The sequence below is a fragment of the Ictidomys tridecemlineatus genome, chromosome 3 (genome assembly GCF_052094955.1).
Source record: "Ictidomys tridecemlineatus isolate mIctTri1 chromosome 3, mIctTri1.hap1, whole genome shotgun sequence".
Classification (NCBI taxonomy): domain Eukaryota; kingdom Metazoa; phylum Chordata; class Mammalia; order Rodentia; family Sciuridae; genus Ictidomys; species Ictidomys tridecemlineatus.
The window spans coordinates 32,945,196-32,962,287 of NC_135479.1; the positions used below are offsets into that span (position 1 = coordinate 32,945,196).

At 37.1% G+C, this 17,092-nt stretch overlaps 1 protein-coding gene across 8 annotated transcripts in view; it reads right to left on the reverse strand.

Annotated features, from left to right (window-relative positions):
• Positions 1–1,842: 1,842 nt before the first annotated feature.
• The window catches only part of Ska2 (spindle and kinetochore associated complex subunit 2), a 41,587-nt gene continuing 26,337 nt past the window's right edge, over positions 1,843–17,092 (reverse strand). For 4 of the 8 annotated variants that reach the window (XM_078042334.1, XM_078042337.1, XM_078042335.1 and 1 more), the window contains 2 exons: positions 15,690–15,974; positions 12,400–13,988 (listed from right to left, as the gene is read on the reverse strand). In XM_078042334.1, the coding sequence (XP_077898460.1) occupies positions 13,944–13,988; positions 15,690–15,974 (330 nt within the window). In that variant the 3' untranslated portion in view covers positions 12,400–13,943. Of the gene's footprint in view, positions 6,104–9,069; positions 9,247–12,291; positions 13,989–15,689; positions 15,975–17,092 lie in introns of those variants that run through there. The other 4 variants (XM_005321565.5, XM_013356997.4, XM_078042333.1 and 1 more) reach the window with 2 other exon arrangements.

Genomic DNA, 17,092 nt, shown 5'->3' on the forward strand with positions numbered 1-17,092 from the left:
AAAATAAGTTATTATATACTTGCCCAAGAAATTTAAAAATGTTTAAGGATTTATTGCACTAGTTCAAAATAATGAAAATTTAGAAAAACCTGGAAAATTAGGGCCCTTAGGTTATAGCATGAAGTCTGATTCTAGCTAAATTGAGCAAAGAAAAAAATTAGTAGTCAGAAGGCTTTAAAGTTCATCTGCCAAGCACTGGGGTTGGGGAGCCTGTTACCTGTTCTGTCAGAGTCCCTAAAGGCTGGCTGTGCTCCCCTCTCCACAACATAAATCTCCTAACTGCTATTGTATAACTTGTTATATAGCTTAAATGTCTCTCAACAAGGAACTAATCAAAATCATGGTACATCCATTTAACAGTTGTTAAAAAGAATGGTAGATGTGTGGTATGTGACATGATAAAAACAAAGAAATTAGCCAAGTGTGATGGTTTATACTTGTAATCCCAGCAATTTGGGAGACTGAGGCAGTAGGATCACAAGTTTAAGGTCTGCCCAGGTAATTTAGTGAGGCTCTGAGCAACTCAGACCATGTCTCAAAATAAAAAGTTAAAAGGACTTGGGGATGTAGCTCAGTGGTAAAGAACCCCTGGGTTCAATCCCCAGTATTCTGCCTGGCTCCATGGAGGTGGGGGGGGAAAGAAACTAAAAATAGCTGCAGTACAATGTATGTTTATCAACCTGTTTTGTAAAACAAAAATAATTTTGTAAAAATCTAAGTACATGTAGAAATGGTTGAAGAAATTGTACATTATTTTTGGAGAACAGACATTTTTATACTTTTAATGTTAAACATTTATTACTTATAACATATATAAAAACACTATAGTCACATAGGAGAAAAGTATAATCTAGATGAGAAATGATATCTAAATTAGCATAGTAAGAATGAAGATAAAGGGCTGGGGTTGTGGCTCAGCGGTAGAGCACTTGCCTAGCATTTGTGAGGACCTGGGTTCAATCCTCAGCACCACATAAAAATAAATAAACAGGGCTGGGGTTGTGGCTCAGTGGTAGAGCGCTTGCCTAGCATTTGTGAGGCACTGAGTTCGATTCTCAGCACCACATACAAACACTTAAAATAAAGATCCATCAACAACTTTAAAAATATTTGAAATAAATAAATAAACAAAGTAAAGGTATTGTATACAACTAAAAAATAAATTTAAAAAAAGAATGAAGATAAAGTGGAAGTTGGATATTATGAACAATTCAGAAAAAGAACTGTAGGCTTTGTTGACTAAGAAGATAATCTTAGCTGTACAGATTTCAATTTCAGCTAACAGAAGAGTGGCCATTAACAAAATAATAAGCATTCTGAACATCTTCAATTTGAATCTTCGGGGAGAGAATTTATTGGCAGTATGAATATAGAGCAAGCAGAAGTTATATTTAGGAGTCATCCACAGAGGCTTGAGGCTTGGGAAAGGAAAAAATATATTGAAGCAGGGCATATTGGCAGACACCAGTAATCTCAGCTACTTGGGAAGCTAAAGCAGGAGGACCACAAATTTGAGACCTGCCGAGAAAAGTAAGGGAGACACTGTCTACAAAAAAAAAAACTGGGGATGTAGTTCAGTGGTAGAATGATTGTCTAAGCATGCCTGAGGTCCTAGATTCAATCCCTAGTACAGTATTAAAACCAAAGGTTAAAATATATATGAGAGGGAGGGAGAGAGAGAGAAATGCAGCAAGAACAATTTTAAGGAGACTGAGGGTTCCACCACAGGACCAGCACAGCACGCTGTCTTCATACAAGAGGTTCTGCCGCAGTCCGGCTGCAGCAGAATAAACCGGGGGGGGGGGGGGGGGGGGGGGGGGAGGTGACGAACAACTTCTGTACTTTGATACAGCAGGAGTAGGAGCCGTTTATTGTAGGACAACAGAGGTATTTATACATTTTGCACAGCTTATCTTAATTAGCATAAACTAGATACATCAGTCAACCAATAAGGAATCTCCACACTTTATGGCTCACTTTTGTCACTTCTCAAACCACTCCCTCTGGCATTTTGCCAGGCACCATCCAGACTTGTTTACAAACTCTAACATTCCCCTGGCAAAATACCAGGTGTTATTTTGACTTGTTTACAGACCTTAACAAGGTTCAAAGCATAGAAGTAAACTAGTGATATCAAAATAAACACACAAACTCAATTTACCTTTTTTCTTTGACCAGGTGTGAGACAGCTCTCCCCTCTGGCTCCTGCCTCTCGACACCCGCCACCCCGTGGAGCAGCGAGGTTTACACAAACTAGCAGGAGAGAGAGAAAAAGAGCACGCCAGGGCATGGCCTTTTATTGGGGAACAAGAAATTCAGGGTAAAATTCCTTCCAATGAAGGTCAAGGGGGACGGCATTCCAAAGTCAGGGTCAGTGATTGGTCTCAGGGTCAATGGTCAGTCACACCCTCACACGGATGGGCTCCCGCACCTAGAGAGGATGGGGATTAGTTCCTAAATAGTTTAGCCAGAACACCTCACACCCAATCAGGGAGGTGCCCAATCACGTTCGAGAAAGGCTTCCCACAGAGGGTCAAAACTACCATTTAGAAAACAACTATAAAGGAAATCATAGAAGAAAAGCAGCATAATCTAGTTTTTTTCCTGGACTGTAAGCAAAACCACCAATACTAAAAAGAATTCGTTATGACCTCTTTATGATACTACTGTTTCTTGAACACCACGGATTAACATCAGAACCCAGAGTCATTCCATGACAAGATGAGATAACATTAATTGCCTGAATTCTGAAGAAAATTAATACCTGATACTAAGGTATAACTTTTCTCTGTAATTAAAAAAATTAAAATATTAAAAATAGACCAGACAATTTTAATGCAGCTATTCTCCCAACCTGTTTGTTAGCTGTTTTAAATTGTTAATTGGAAAATGCTGACAATGAATTTTAAAATCATATAATATAAAAGTATAATTCTATAACCTGCAGATACCTTCCATACATTTTTGCATTTTCCCCAGCATTTTCAATGCCTAGCTTTTATTATAAACACCCACACACAATTTATTTAAGGCTTACTAAATACAGTACCAAAACTTATGGTTAAATTTTTTAATATCTTATTATCCTTCCAACTAGTCTCACACTGAAAAGTTAATTGATTTGGTCAGGGTCACAGCTAGAATTTAAAAATCTAGTACAATAGTCATCCTCCCTGCCAAGGTGGATGCCTCAAATTACAGATAATACCAAATTCTATATATACTATTTTTTCCTATGTCCTGATGCATTGCATCACCGCTTTGATAGTTAATTTTAGGCAACTTGACTGGATTAAGGAATACATATAGATTAAGGGTGTTTTCATAAGAGATTAGCATGTGAGTCTGGGTGAACAAAGTGAAGATCTTCCTTCATTGTAGATGAGCACCATCCTACTGGCTGGAGACCAAGATAGACAAATACAGAAAGTGAATTAGTCCCTGTACCCAAGAACTGGGATAGACTCTTCTCCTGACTTGGATATCACAATTCCAAGCTTTTTGACCTCTGGAGTTCAGAACTTACCCCAGAAACTCTCTACCTCTCGGTTCCCAGACTTTTAGCCTTTTAGGAGTTAAACCAGCTTCTCTGGTTTTTAGATAGCCTAATATAAAACTTCTCAGACACCGCACATCATGAGTCAATTATCCTAAGAAATCTCCTCTGTACATCTATATGCATATCCTGTTGGTTCTCTCTTTGGAGAACCCTAATACAAATGTGTGATCAGAATATTCAATCTGATAACCCAGATGGCTATTGAATGACTAAGACAGGTAGTTTATACAATGTGAATACACACGACAAAGGGATGCAGTAGGATGGCACATGATTTATCACATGAGCCAGAATAATGTGAAACTTAAAACTTACAAATTTTTTATATCCAGAATTTGACAGTTATTATTTTTGGACTGCAGTTGACCACAGTTAACTAAAACCAAGGAAAACAAAACTGAAGCTAAAAGGGTTAACTACTGTACTCAGATGTGACTCCAAAGCCCAATCTTTTTTTTTTCTTTACTTTTATTTATTTATTTATATGTGATGCTGAGGATCAAACCCAGTGCCTCACACATGCTAAGCAAGAGCTCACCAACTGAGCTACAGCCCCAGCCCCCAAAGTCCAATATTAACTATAAAACTGCAGTACCTGCTTCTTTTCTCCCCAATTTGGCATACCTTCAGCATTTCCATAATAATTTCTTGACTATTCAATAATCGTATTATATAGATATACCATGATTTATTTTCCTATTCACCTACTACTAGCCAGATATACATATGTATTTATTAAGGATAAACCCAGAGCCTCACACATGGTAAGTATATGCACCACCACTGGGCTATACCTTCTATCCCACAATTTTTTTTTTGGGGGGGGGGTCCGAGGGATTGAACTCAGGGGGACTTGACCACTGAGCCATATCCCAGCCCTGTTTTTTTTATTTTTATTTTTATTTAGAGACAGGATCTCACTGAGTTGTTTAGTGCCTCGCTTTTTGCTGAGGCTGGCTTTGAACTCGCAATCCTCCTGCCTCCTCTCCGAGCCTGTGGGATTATAGATGTGTGCCAGCGCTCCCAGCCACAATTTTTTTTTTTTTTAATCTGTCCCTATTTTGGTTTTTTGTTTGTTTGTTTTTCTGGTGCTGGGGATCAAACCCAGGTCTTCCCACATGCTAGACAAGCACTCTACCACTGCTTTCCCAGTCCTGTCCCTACTTTGGACAATTACTTGTTGCCAATAGTTGTTTGAAAATAAGTAAGGAATTTGGCTTACACATACAAAACTGGCAAATATCAGATACATCTACTTTTTTTTTTTTTTTTTTTACTGAAACAGGGTCTTGCTATGTTGCCCAGGCTATCCTTGAACTCGAAATCCTCCTGCCTCAGTCTCTGGTTAGCTGAGATTATAGGCATGCAAAACTACACCTGGCTTTCTTTCATACAAAATGAACAATTTCAGGGTTACAGATGTAGTTCAGGTTAGGGATATAGGATGTATGAGGTCCTGGGTTCAATCTTCACTGCTGCAAAAACAAACAAAAAACAGTAAGAAACATAAGATGAGGGAAAACAAAGGAATTGTTGAAATACCACAGGAATAGTCTAACACAGTATTTGCAGAAAAGCTCATGTTGTTCAACATTAGCAGGCAGAAGGAATAGGAAAAAAAAAGTGAGGCTTTCACAGAAAAGCCAACTTATTACATTAATTAGGTTTAATGAGATTATACATCATATATTAATGGTCTCATCAATAATGATTCCAATCTATAATCAACATTTCAAAAAATGGAGGTTTTTGGGCTGGGGTTGTGGCTCAGTGGTAGAGCACTAGCCTCAAACATGTGAGGTACTGGGTTCAATCCTCAGCACCACATAAAAATAAATAAAGATACTGTGTCCATCTACAACTAAAATTTTTTTTAACATGTAAGTTTTATATAAATATATATATAAAATATATATAAAAACAATATGTTGCTTATTCTTTAATTTCTAAATCATACTCATTCACACACTGACTGCCTGAAATATACATAAACATTATTTTATGACAAGGCAGAATATCTACATTATCTCAACTATATTAAAAAAAAAAAAAAAAACGGTCCAAAATAGTGTTAAGGGACTTCCTTGAGTTAAAAATGCAAAACTAAGTATATTGGGCTGGAGATATAGCTCAGTTGGTAGAGTGCCTGCCTCACATGCACAAAGCCCTGGGTTCAAACCCCAGCATCACCAAAAAAAAAAAAGAAAAGAAAAGAAAACTGAATATATTTATAAATATATATTTAAATCTTCCATTCCACTTTTCTTTTTGGGGGGAGCGTGGGGGCTAAATTTTATATAGATAATATCTGCTCTTATATTTCCACTCATATTAAAGACATCACTATCCTGTCACTCAAGCCAAACCTCCTCTCCTTTACCAGGCCCCACCTCCAATCAAAGTGTTAACAAAACATCTTCCTAAATTTCTCTGGAAAGGATCTCTTCCTTAGTTTCCTTTTGCAAGTCCATTTCTTCATGAGTCTGTTATGTGAGATTTTAATTGCTCTGTCACAGTTTTCTCTTCTTCAGTCAGTGGTGACAGCTAGAAAACAAATGACAAAATTTTTATTTCAAAAATCTTCAAAGACTGTTAAACTCTGCTTCATCATATCAAAAAATTTTATAGCAACAAAAGTTTATTTATTTTTTAAATATTTATTTTTTAATTGTAGTTGGACACAATACCTTTATTTATTTCTTTTTATGTGGTGCTAAGGATTGAACCCAGGGCCTCGCACATACTAGGAGAATACTCTACTGCTGAACTACAACCCCAGCCCCTCCACAAAAGTTTATACAATGCATGTAATCACCAATTTTAAGAAGACAGGGGAAAAAAACAAATATTTCATTATCTACATACAAGTTATTATGATGTTTGAGATTCCAGAGAAATTGCAATACAAAGAATGATGACCAAGAAATCCAACAATTTTAGAACTAAAGAAAACCAAATAAATCATGACTGTATGTCACATTCTAAAAGTATTTTGAAAAGGAGATGTGAATAAAAATAGTCTCAAAATTTTCTCAGAGAAATGAGAGGCATGGGCTAAACTTGGAAGAATAATTAAAATGTATTTAACTGCAAATAATAAACATTTCAAAATAGATAAACTATAAAATATATTATCATTGCAAAATAAGTTCTGAAGAAAGAAAGACTTCAAAGCTGACTTAATTTGATAACTTAACCATCTTGAGGAAGTCCTCAAGATTTTTTCCAATGAAGAAACTTCCTAATTACCTACTTCCAAACTTGCCCTCCTCACATCATTGGGATATAAGCCCATTCCTGAACCTATGTGACTAAAAGGAAAATCCACTCGCCTTTCCAATCAAATACGTCCCTAGATCTAAGGATAGGACCAACTTCAACGCAGTCATGCATCTCTGAGGAATGACATGAATCCCAAGAAAATCTATACTCTGATATATTGGAAGGAAATAGATGATAACAGCCAGCCAACACTATCTACCAAAAGCAGGAAGAAGCAAGAGCAAAAGCTAGAAGAAGGAAAACAAAGGAAGTTATGTAGAATTTTCACAAAGCACCAAACAGTCTGCATGAAACAAAGGGTTATATGGGGAAATAATAGGAGATACAACTTGAATCACTCAAATAGTTACAAATCTGCTTCATTATATAGGTCATCTCTAGAGAGACTGCTAAATCTGGAGCACCCAAGACCTTCAGAATCAGAATCTCTAGGGCACTGCTGTCCAATAAAACTTTCCATGATGCTGAAAATATTCTATATCTGTACTGTCCAATTGAGAGGTGAGTAACTTGAATTTTCAATTTCATGTAATTGTTTACATTTATACAGCCACATAATGGCTCTTGGTCAGCCTAGATGTCCAACAGAAGCTACACAAATAGCTGGTGTGACTGACGAACTCCAAAATATTCACATGGATAAAATCATATGCCTTACTGCAACCCAAACAGTTACAGATTCACTGAGAACTAACAAGTCTTTCCAGAATATCATTTACTACCATTGATAGGAAATTCTGTCTCAGCACTAAAAATATAAATTTTAAAAAGAATTCTGGACCAAATTTACTGGGTTATTAACCTGTGAAAATTACTCTGGCTACTAGCCCATAATTGAAATATAATTTAGTACAGAGCTAGCAGATGAATACAGCGCAGGCAGCCCCACTTTGTTCACATACCCACCACATAGACTATTTTCTGCCATTCCCAGATATAGTATAATACACCATGTTAAGTAGCCATTACCAATTAGCACCTGAGATAAAAATTTATAGGACATCCTTCACCCATATAATTTAGTTCTACACCTTGATTTCTTCTATAAATAGCCTACATTTTCTTTCTAAACTCCCAATTTTCTTTGATAGTAAAGGAAAATGATGCCAAATCCTTCAATTGTCTTAGTCCCTAGATTAGCAGCTCATATCCTTTTTTCTATTCTAAGGTATCTGAAGACTACATCAGTGATAGAGACTCCCAATTACAAAGATTCCTATACTAAATGAGATGGGGATGAGGAATGGAATGAGAAAATGAAAAGGGAAATAGAAGTTTGGTCCACCCATGCCTGACAACATAATTGAAGGAAAGCAGAATTAAAAGGAAAAAAAAGAGGGCTGGGACTTTTCAGTGCCAGAGCACTTGTCTAGCATGGTTTTGATACTTAGTAGTCAGAGAAAAAAAAAACAGTCACTGATATTAATGTTTTCTGTCTTCTAAGTCTTATTACTTTTTATAAGGACCAGCAGAGAGGGTGCATCCAATAAACTATTGAGTAAGTTCTCTCTTTCACATGGTTAAGTAATACAAAAGAGCATACCTCTTCATTAACCATGTCACATTCATGTCTTATTTTAAGATACAAGGACATAAGAGCAATTACACTTCATACTCAGGGTATCAAGAAAATCTCACCAGGTACAATGGCACATGCCTATAATCCCAGAGATTTGGGAGGCTGAGGCAGGAGGATCACCAGCCTCAGCAATTTGGTGAGGTCCTTAGCAAATTAACAAGGCCCTAAGCAACTTAGTGAGACCCTTTCTCAAAATAAAAAATAAGGTCTGAGACTGTGGCTCAGAGATAGAGCGTTTGCCTGACATGTGTGAGGCACTGGGTTCAATTCTTAGCACCACAGACCCATAAATAAATAAAATTTAAAAATTCATCAACAACTAATAAAGATATTTTAAATAAATAAATAAATAAAAATAAAAAATAAAAAGGGTTGGGAATATAGATCAGTGGTAAACTGTCCCAAATTAAATACCCAGTACTTCCCCGAAAAAAAAAAAAAATCTCAATTTCGTAATACCTTGAGTTTGGTCCAGCACCAAGAAAGAAAGAAGAAAAATAAATACATAAATAAATAATCTCATTTATATCTACAGTTCAAACTAGCTGCTAAATTTTAAAATCCAAATTACTAAGCGATTTATTTATCTCTTAAAACAACATTCACAGCTAAAATTATACAAATCCAACTTGTCAACTGAAAGCATTACCTCCAGATCTGTTTGCTTTTGTAGTTCTTCTATCATGGTCATAGTCTTATTCAAAGTAGCATAAATTCGGCTCTTAGTCTCTTTCTGCTCAACAACAACTGGTTTAAAACGTGCATATAAAGATTGATAGCGAGACTTCATCGCTGATAATTCCTTTAGGACAGAAACTGGATTTTTCTATATCAGAAAAAAAATTAATATATGTTAAATCATGAGATGGAAAACTTAGGTTCTTTTTTGAGAATTAAAGCATACAGCTGGGGATGGGGCTCAGTGGTAGCACATATGCCTGACATGTGTGATGCACTGGGTTCAATTCTCAGCACCACATATAAATACATAATAAAGGTCTATCAACAACTAAAAAAAATATTTTTTAAAAAAGAGCATATAACACATTCTGTCAATCATTAAATTAAAAACTATTCACATTTATGCAACCACGTAACAAAGGATGGGAGCTGGGAAAAAATAAGTGTAAACCCTAGATCCTACTCTCAAGGAAATTATAGCTTAAAAGAACAGAAATAGCCTGTATGTAGGGAAGAGGCTGAGGATATAGCTCAATTGATAGAATGCTTGGCCTCGCATGCACAAAGTCCTGGGTCCAATCCCTACTACCACAAAAAGTAATAATAATAATTGTATATATAAAATTATATATGACAATATTGTATAGTATATAAAATAATGTATGTATATATATCAATTTTAAGCAGAAAAGATGGTCCCTTTAGATATATATCATATGATGCCTAGTTCACATTAATTAATTACACAGTATTTCTAATATGATTCTATTGGTGTTCAGAAGATTTAAAGGCACTATTTGTATTTGTTCCTAAGAGAAAAAAATAACTTGACACACTCCTGTAATTCCAGCTACTCCGGAGGCTAAGGCAGGAGGATCACAAGTCAAAGCTAGCATGGGCAACTTCAGGAGATCCTGAGTCAAAAAAAGGGTTGAGGTTGTATATGGTGGTACACCCCTATAATTCCATCCACTCAGGAGACTGAGGCCAGCTAGGGCTAAGTAACCTAGACCCTTCTGAAAATAAAAAAAGGTCTGGGGGGCTGAGATATAACTCTCGGTTGGTAGAATACTTGCCTCGCATGCACAAAGCCCTACCACAATCCCAGGTACCTAAATTAATAATAACAATAAGATAACTTGAAACCACTTATAAAATTCTTGAACACTATAATAGGGCTAATGTATATGAATATTAATTTATTTTATATACATAAAAATACAAAATTCAGGGCTGGGGCTGGGGCTCAGTGGTAGAGGGCCTGCACTGAATATATGAGGCACTGGGTTAGAACCTCAGCACTATATAAAAATAAATAAATAAAGATATTGTGTCCATCTACAACTAAAAAAAAAAAAAACCAAAACTACAAAATTCACGCCAATTCAAACAACCATACTTATAAACTATGTTGGTTCTTCGAATTGTTTTTGCAATATAAATAGCTATTATTTCATAATAAGAAATCAACTAGTTTCTCTCTGCACTTGGTACTATACTTCTTTTCAATAAATCTCTGATGCTTCCAACCTATTGCAAACCTTCACTCCCTCTATACCCATCCTCTCTTACTTGGCACATGACTTTACCAAATGCACTGCTATAAAGATAGAAAAGATCCACTAGAAACCCTATTTTCCTGGCTTTTCATGGTAAAATGAAAACATTTATGACTTTCTCAACTTTATTCACCCTAACACTACCATTACCAAATCCTCCCCCTATCCTTCAGAACCTTAAATTTTTCTTTATTTGAATATTTTTTTGGGGGGTGGGGGTTACTAGAGATTGAACTCAGGGGCACTCAACCACTACCCCATATTTCCAGCCCTATTTTGTATTTTATTTAGAGACAGGCTCTTACCAAGTTGCTTAGCGCCTTGCTGTTGCTGAGGCTGGCTTTGAAGTCACAATTCTACTGCCTCAGCCTCCTGAACCTCTGGGATTACACACCCAGCTTATTTCAATAATTTTTTTAACATTTCCCTTTATATAGACATAAAAATATATACTTATATCTTCCCAGCTTGGGGGGGAGGGGATATTAATCCTTTGTCTTGCTTCCATTTTCAATTTAACACCAATTTATTTTTCTTATTCCATTTATCATCAAGCTTTAGAATTTATTATAATATACTTCCTCAGTTTAATAACAGGTGGGTGCAATGGTACAAAATTACAATTATCTTATATTAGACAACAGTGCCAAAAATATGCATAGGAGAAAACATAGCCTCTTCAACAAATGATGCTGGGAAAACTGGAAATCCATATGCAAAATGAAATTAAACCCCTATCTCTTACCATGCACAAAACTCAACTAAAAATGAATCAATGACTTAGGAATAAAAGCAGAGACCCTAGAGCTGGGGATGTGGCTCAAGCGGTAGCACGCTCGCCTGGCATGCGTGCGGCCCAGGTTCGATCCTCAGCACCATATACAAACAAAGATGTTGTGTCCGCCGGAAAACTAATAGAAGAAAAAGTAGCCCCTAATCTTCATCATAAGGAATTAGGCCCCAACTTCCTTAATAAGACTTCTTTGGCGCAAGAATAAAAATCAAGAATCAATAAATGGAATGGACTCAAACTAAAAAGTTCTTCTCAGCAAAAGAAACACCTGTGAGGTGAATAAAGAGCGTACATCTTTTTTTTTTTTTTTTTAAAGAGAGAGTGAGAGAGGAGACAGAGAGAGAGAGAGAATTTTTTTAATATTTATTTTTTAGTTCTCGGCGGACACAACATTTTTGTTGGTATGTGGTGCTGAGGATCGAACCCGGGCCGCACGCATGCCAGGCGAGCGCGCTACTGCTTGAGCCACATCCCCAGCCCCAAAGAGCGTACATCTTGAGAGCAAATCTTTACCCCTCACACATCAGATAGAGCACTAATTTCTAGGGTATATAAAGAACTCAAAAAGTTAAACACTAAAAAAATAAATAACCCAATCAATAAATGGGCCAAGGACCTAAACAGACATTTCTCAGAAAATGATGTACAATCAATCAACAATTGTATCAAAAACTATTCATCATCACTAGCAGTTAGAGAAATGCAAATCAAAAAATAAAAATATATACTTATATCTTCCCAGCTCACCAGCCTCACCACCAGCACGCTAGCTTCATACTAGAGGTTCGAAGCATAGAAGTTAACTAGTGAGATCAAAATAAACACACATAAATTCAAATTACCTTTTTCTTTGACCAGGTCTGAAACGGCTCTCCCCTCTGGCTCCTGCCTCGAGCCACCCAGTGGGGCAGCCAGGTTTACAGACTAGTAGGAGAGAGGCAGGGCACGCCAGAGAGTGGCCTTTATTGGGGAACAAGAAATTCAGGGGAAAATTCCATCCAATGAAGGTGGAGGGGGACAGCATTCCAAGGTCAGGGTCAGTGATTGGTCTCAGGGTCAATGGTCAGTCACACCCCCACAAGGATGGGCTCTCGCACCTAGAAAGGGTGGGGATTAGTTCCGACACAGTTTAGCCAGAACGACTCACACCCAATCAGGGAGATGCCCAATCACGTGCAAGAATGGCTTCCCACATATTCCTCCCTTTTCTTCTTCTTTTTATTATTAGTTGTTCAAAACATTACATAGTTCTTGACATATCATCTTTCATACACTTGATTCAAACAGGTTATGAACTCCGATTTTTACCCCGTATACAGATTGCTGAATCACATCAGTTACACATCCACGTTTTTACATATTGCCATACTAGTGTCTTTTGTATTCTGCTGCCATTCCTATCTTCTATTATCCCTCCTCCCCTTCCCTCTCCTCCCATTTTCTCTCTCTACCCCATCTACTATAATTCATTTCTCTCCCTTGCTTTTTTTTCCCTTTCCCCTCACTTCCTCTTATATGTAATTTTGTATAACAATGAGGGTCTCCTTCCATTTCCATGCAATTTCCCTTCTCTCTCCCTTTCCCTCCCACCTCTCATCCTTGTTTAATGTTAAACTTCTTCTCATGCTCTTCTTCCCTGCTCTGTTCTTAATTGCTCTCCTTATATCAAAGAAGACATTTGGCATTTGTTTTTTAGGGCTTGGCTAGCTTCACTTCGCATAATCTGCTCTAATGCCATCCATTTCCCTGCAAATGCCAGGATTTTGTCATTTTTTTAGTGCAGAGTAATACTCCATTGTGTATAAATGCCACATTTTTTTAATCCATTCATCTATTGCAGGGCATCTAGGTTGGTTCCATAGTCTAGCTATTGTGAACTGTGCTGCTATGAACATCGACGTAGCAGTATCAATATAGTATGCTCTTTTAAGGTCTTTAGGGAATAGTCCGAGAAGGGGAATAGCTGGGTCAAATGGTGGTTCCATTCCCAGCTTTCCAAGGAATCTCCATACTGCTTTCCAAATTGGCTGCAACAATTTGCAGTCCCACCAACAATGTACAAGTGTACCCTTTTCCCCATATCCTCGCCAGCAATTGTTGTTGTTTGACTTCATAATGGCTGCCAATCTTACTGGAGTGAGATGATATCTTAGGGTGGTTTTGATTTGCATTTCTCTGACTGCTAGAGGTGGTGAACATTCTTTCATGTACTTGTTGATTGATTGTATGTCCTCCTCTGAGAAGTGTCTGTTCAGGTCTTGGTCCATTTGTTGATTGGGTTGTTTGTTTTCTTATTGTTTAATTTTTTGAGTTCTTTGTATACTCTGGATATTAGGGCTCTATCTGAAGTGTGAGGAGTAAAAATTTGTTCCCGGGATGTAGGCTCCCTATTTACTTCTTATTGTTTCTCTTGCTGAGAAAAAACTTTTTAGTTTGAGTAAGTCCCATTTGTTGATTCTTCCCTTTTTTTCTTAAAAATCAGGCGGTGGTTCACTCTATCGAGTTTCTGCATTCTTGTTCCGAAGACTCGCCATCCTATAATTATAACACAAAATAGAATTAACAGCAAAGAGAACAATCCAATAATGTACCAGGCCGAGTGTTTAAGAATATTTCCAGGGTTAAATCCATTTAACAATATTTGGTTAGCCAAAGAATAAGGATCCAAAAAATCAGCTCTATTATTTTGAATGTCTTGGATATGGTGATGAAGTTCCAAAAGATCTAAGCTATTATTATTATTTTGCCAAATACCTAACAAATGGTTTTTAACCTTCTCCCAATCCCAGAGAGAAGCATTGTACTTGACAGCTGTAACACACACATATTTATAATTTGCGTGGCATTTAAGCCTTTCCTTAAACTTTAAAGCTATAGTTTCATTACCTATGTCTATAACAGTCGCCTCTAAGGCGTTTAATTTAGTCTCAAACCTTTCATCAATATTTACTTAAGGGGCTGGGGATGTGGCTCAAGCGGTAGCATGTTCGCCTGGCATGCGTGCGGCCCGGGTTCGATCCTCAGCACCACATACAAAGATGTTGTGTCCGCCGAAAAGTAAAAAAATAAATATTAAAATTCTCTCTCTCTCCCTCTCTCTAAAAAAAAAAAAAAATTTACTTGATTACGAAGAGCCTTGGAAGTATTTTGAGCTAAATTATTAAGAAATTTTGCATGTTGAATATTTTGAGAGAATGTCAGAGAGGCAGAAACACTGGATGCAATAAAAGAAACTAATGCCAAAACACCAACAATTATAATTCCAATAGCACGTTTAGGTCTTGCTAGCTGGGCATGCATTTGCTGCAAGACTTGTAAACCACCATCAGCATACCATGGCTCTGAAATATTAGCAGGTAATAAAACAAAAATGGGCTGATGAAGTATCAGCACTCCTTTTCCTCCATTATACCTAGTAATACAATTGGTTAGGTTACATTTGTTACATGTAACAACATATCTGTCATCTATCCATTTAACTTTTACATTTCGAATAATTAAAACATAAGGAGCTTGGACGCAGGCTCGTAAACCATAGCAAGATCCCTCCTTACAGTTCTTGCCAACAAATTTTGGTAAAGGCTTGTCTGTAAAATATAAGAATTCTCAGGCAGCAATTAAGCGCCAAACATCTTTTTGAATACCACCCTCACTGTAAGTCAAAATATTACTAACAAATCCTGCAGGTATCATAGCAGAATTTTTTCGTAATTGTCTCTTATCAATTTTTGGAGACCAGTCTAAACTATACCCACTATCTTTGGACACCTTATGTTATTCAGGAAAAGTATTTATACAATCCATCCATCTCGGAAAGGTGCCAATCTCAATTGTAGAACTACCTGGACAGTGGTGTATCCGTGGAGGTCTTGCAGAAATGACTGGTTTGTTATGGGAAAGTCCCATCTTAATTACTGATCTAGTATAAGGTTTTAAGTCTCCATAAATAGAATAATTGGTCAGTCTAGGTCTACCAATCGCTATCTTTTCCTAAAATGATAATTTCAGACAGCCAGCATGTTTATCGTGGGACCAACACAAAGATAATGGGGCACTGTAGCCAGAAAAATTAAATCTAGTCACATGATTGGGAGTAATATGAGTATCTGTAAATCCTCCCATCATGAATGAGTCATTAATAAACACTGGAATAGATTCTCCAGTCCACACAGCTGGGTGTACCAGGGGTGGATCTGGGAAATATGTCCAGTAAATGTCTGTCTGGTTCCCCTTTACCTGACAGCCCAGCAGGGCAATTACTGTCGCTACCATCAAGACTGGGGTCCTGTTTTTTCCTAGAAGTCGAATTATTCGGGAAGCCTGTGTTGTTAGCTTCTTCAAGTCTTCCCATGAAATCAGCTTTTTAGCTGAGTCAATCTGGTTTCTCTTCGTCTTTTTCCGATATCTCTTCCTTTTGAATGGGGGCTTCTCCGGGTCGATCTTCAGTCGCTTGAATCTCGGTTCTATCTCTTCCATGTCTGATTGCACGTTCAGGCACCCAGATAGGACGAAAAGCACCTTCTGGAAAAATACAAGCATGACCTCTGCCCCACATAATCACTGGGTCTGGGCCTTTCCATTGACCAATCTGTAAATCTTTCCACAAAACTCTGCCTAAAGGGCCTGTTACTGTGGGAGACATTTGTCTCTCAGCTGCAGTGTGACCTTCTACGTCACAGTTTAAAATACTTAAAACAAACAAGGCATGATTGAGGCTATTTTGGGGAGTCATAAACCTATTCTGCCCCTTTAATTTTTGTAATTGAAGCTTAATAGATAAATGAGCTCGTTCCACAATGGCTTGACCTTGGGGGTTATAAGGAATTCCTGTTTTACGATTAATTTGAAACTCTTGGCAAAATTGTTGAAAAGAAGAGCTTACATAAGCTGGTGCATTATCTGTTTTGATCTGTATAGGGCACCCTAACACAGCAAAGGCTGCTAGGCAATGAGAAATTACATGTTGAGTATTTTCCTTTGTATGTGCTGTGGCAAAAATAAATCTGGAATATGTATCAACTATTACATGTACATAACATTGCCTACCAAATTGAGGAATATGAGTTACATCCATTTGCCGTATTTGATTTGGTTTTAATCCACAGGGATTTAACCCTGATGGTGGAGATGGAGTGTGAATAACACACTTAGGGAATTGACTTACAATTTGACGAGTTTGTTCTCTGGTAATATTAAATTTTTTACATAAGCTAGAAGCATTTTGATGATGCAAGGAATGGGAAGCTTGTGCACAATCACATGAAGACATCTGTTGACAGACAGCTACTAATTTACCAATCTTGTCATTACCTAAAGCTAAAGGTCCTGGAAGATTAGTATGAGCCCGTATGTGTCCTATGAAACCTGGGTATTTTCGCATATGCACTGCCTTTTGTAAATTATTAAATAATTCAAATAACTCTTGTGATGAAGTATACCCAATAACTGAAGTTTCAATATTTTTGATAACTCTGCATATAAGCTGTCAGAATAAATATTAATAGGTTCATTTGCAAAGTAATTTAAGGAACAAATCAAAGCTTGAAGCTCTGCTCTCTGGGCAGAAGTATATGAAGTTTGCATTACCTCTGTGTGAACACGACTATAAAAACCTGATTTACCTGAGCTTGAACCATCCG